Consider the following 1,464-nt stretch of genomic DNA (forward strand, 5'->3'; position numbering starts at 1 on the left):
GACCAGGAGAAGAAAAGGATTAATGCACGCACTGTACATGGTTTCTTGGGTATTTATAAGTCTTACATCAGAGTATGTAACTATTATCTGTTGTGCAAAAGTAGAACAAATATAAATAACTGAAATGCTAGTTTTTACAAACGATAACAGCATAAAACACAGGATATGAGACTCTACCCATGTAAAAAATGTCATTTTTCTCTGCAAGGACAGTCCTCACCAGACCATGACATTTCCAGATTATACTTGCTTTGCTCATTCCATCTAAGTCATGGGGACAGGCAACCACAGCTGTGGGACAGACTTCACCTTGGTTGGTCTATTCCAGTATGGACACATGGACACTTTCCTCTTTACAATCATCACCCTCCTCTTTGCAGTGGCTCTCATGGGCAACATCACACTAGTCTACCTCATCAGGCTGGACCGAATACTCCACACCCCCATGTACTTCCTCCTCAGCCAGCTCTCCATCATTGACATGATGTACATCTCCACCACTGTGCCCAAGATGGCAATGAACTCCTTGTCAGACACCAAGACCATTTCTTTTCTGGGATGTGCAATCCAAACCTTTTTGTTTCTGACCCTGGGTGGGTCTGAAGCCCTCATGCTGGGTTTCATGTCCTATGACAGGTACATAGCCATCTGCCAGTCCTTGCACTACCCTGTGCTCATGAGCAGGAAGATCTGCTGCTCTATTGTCACCAGTACATGGAGTAGTAGCTCCATCACTGCATTAACGCACATAATCTATTTATTTCAACTTCCATTCTGTGGATCTAGGATTAACCACTTTTTCTGTGAGGTTCCATCTCTCCTGCCACTGGTGTGTGAAGACACGTCCCAATATGAGCATGCAGTCCTCCTGAGTGGCCTTGTCATTCTGTTGTTACCCTTCCTGGCCATCCTAGCTTCCTATGCTCGGGTGTTGGTTGTTGTATTCCAGATGGGTTCAGGGAAGGGACAGAGTAGAGCAGTGTCCACCTGCTCCTCCCACATGACTGTGTCCAGCCTGTTCTACATCACTACTCTCTCCACCTACACCCAACCACACACTTGCATTCTCCTTGGAGGGACAAAGTGGTGGCTGTGATCTACTCAATTGTCACCCATGTTTTGAACCCGTTCATCTACAGCCTGAGGAACAAGGAGGTCATGGGGGCCCTAAAAAGACAAATGGGATGATAGATACTGACATGGGATTTTGGGTTGCCCTCTGGACTAATCTATTGGCTTGTCTTTACACTCTCTGGGATTATTTTGAGACTGATATTTTGGTGGAAGGTCATCTGTTTGTCTCACTGACTGAACAAGAGCATGAACCTTTGCACACACAGTATCACACTGAGTTGATGGTTTGAATCTGAATGTTGGCTCCTCGGGAGATGGAAGGGCTTTGTCTGTGGATCTGGAATCTTTGGCTTCCTATCAGGACGGGTTGGCTTTCCACAGAGCCTTCTG

The 1,464-nt window shown here is 46.0% G+C and overlaps 1 protein-coding gene across 1 annotated transcript; it reads left to right on the forward strand.

Annotated features, from left to right (window-relative positions):
• The first annotated feature begins 271 nt into the window (after positions 1-271).
• Or2ak5f (olfactory receptor family 2 subfamily AK member 5F) lies at positions 272-1,188 on the forward strand. The gene is given in 2 exon segments (NM_001000776.1): positions 272-1,059; positions 1,062-1,188. Coding segments are annotated over 2 exon segments (915 nt in total).
• The last annotated feature ends 276 nt before the right edge of the window (positions 1,189-1,464 follow it).

Source organism: Rattus norvegicus, chromosome 10 (assembly GCF_021556685.1).
Source record: "Rattus norvegicus strain SHRSP/BbbUtx chromosome 10, alternate assembly SHRSP_T2T, whole genome shotgun sequence".
Taxonomy (NCBI): domain Eukaryota; kingdom Metazoa; phylum Chordata; class Mammalia; order Rodentia; family Muridae; genus Rattus; species Rattus norvegicus.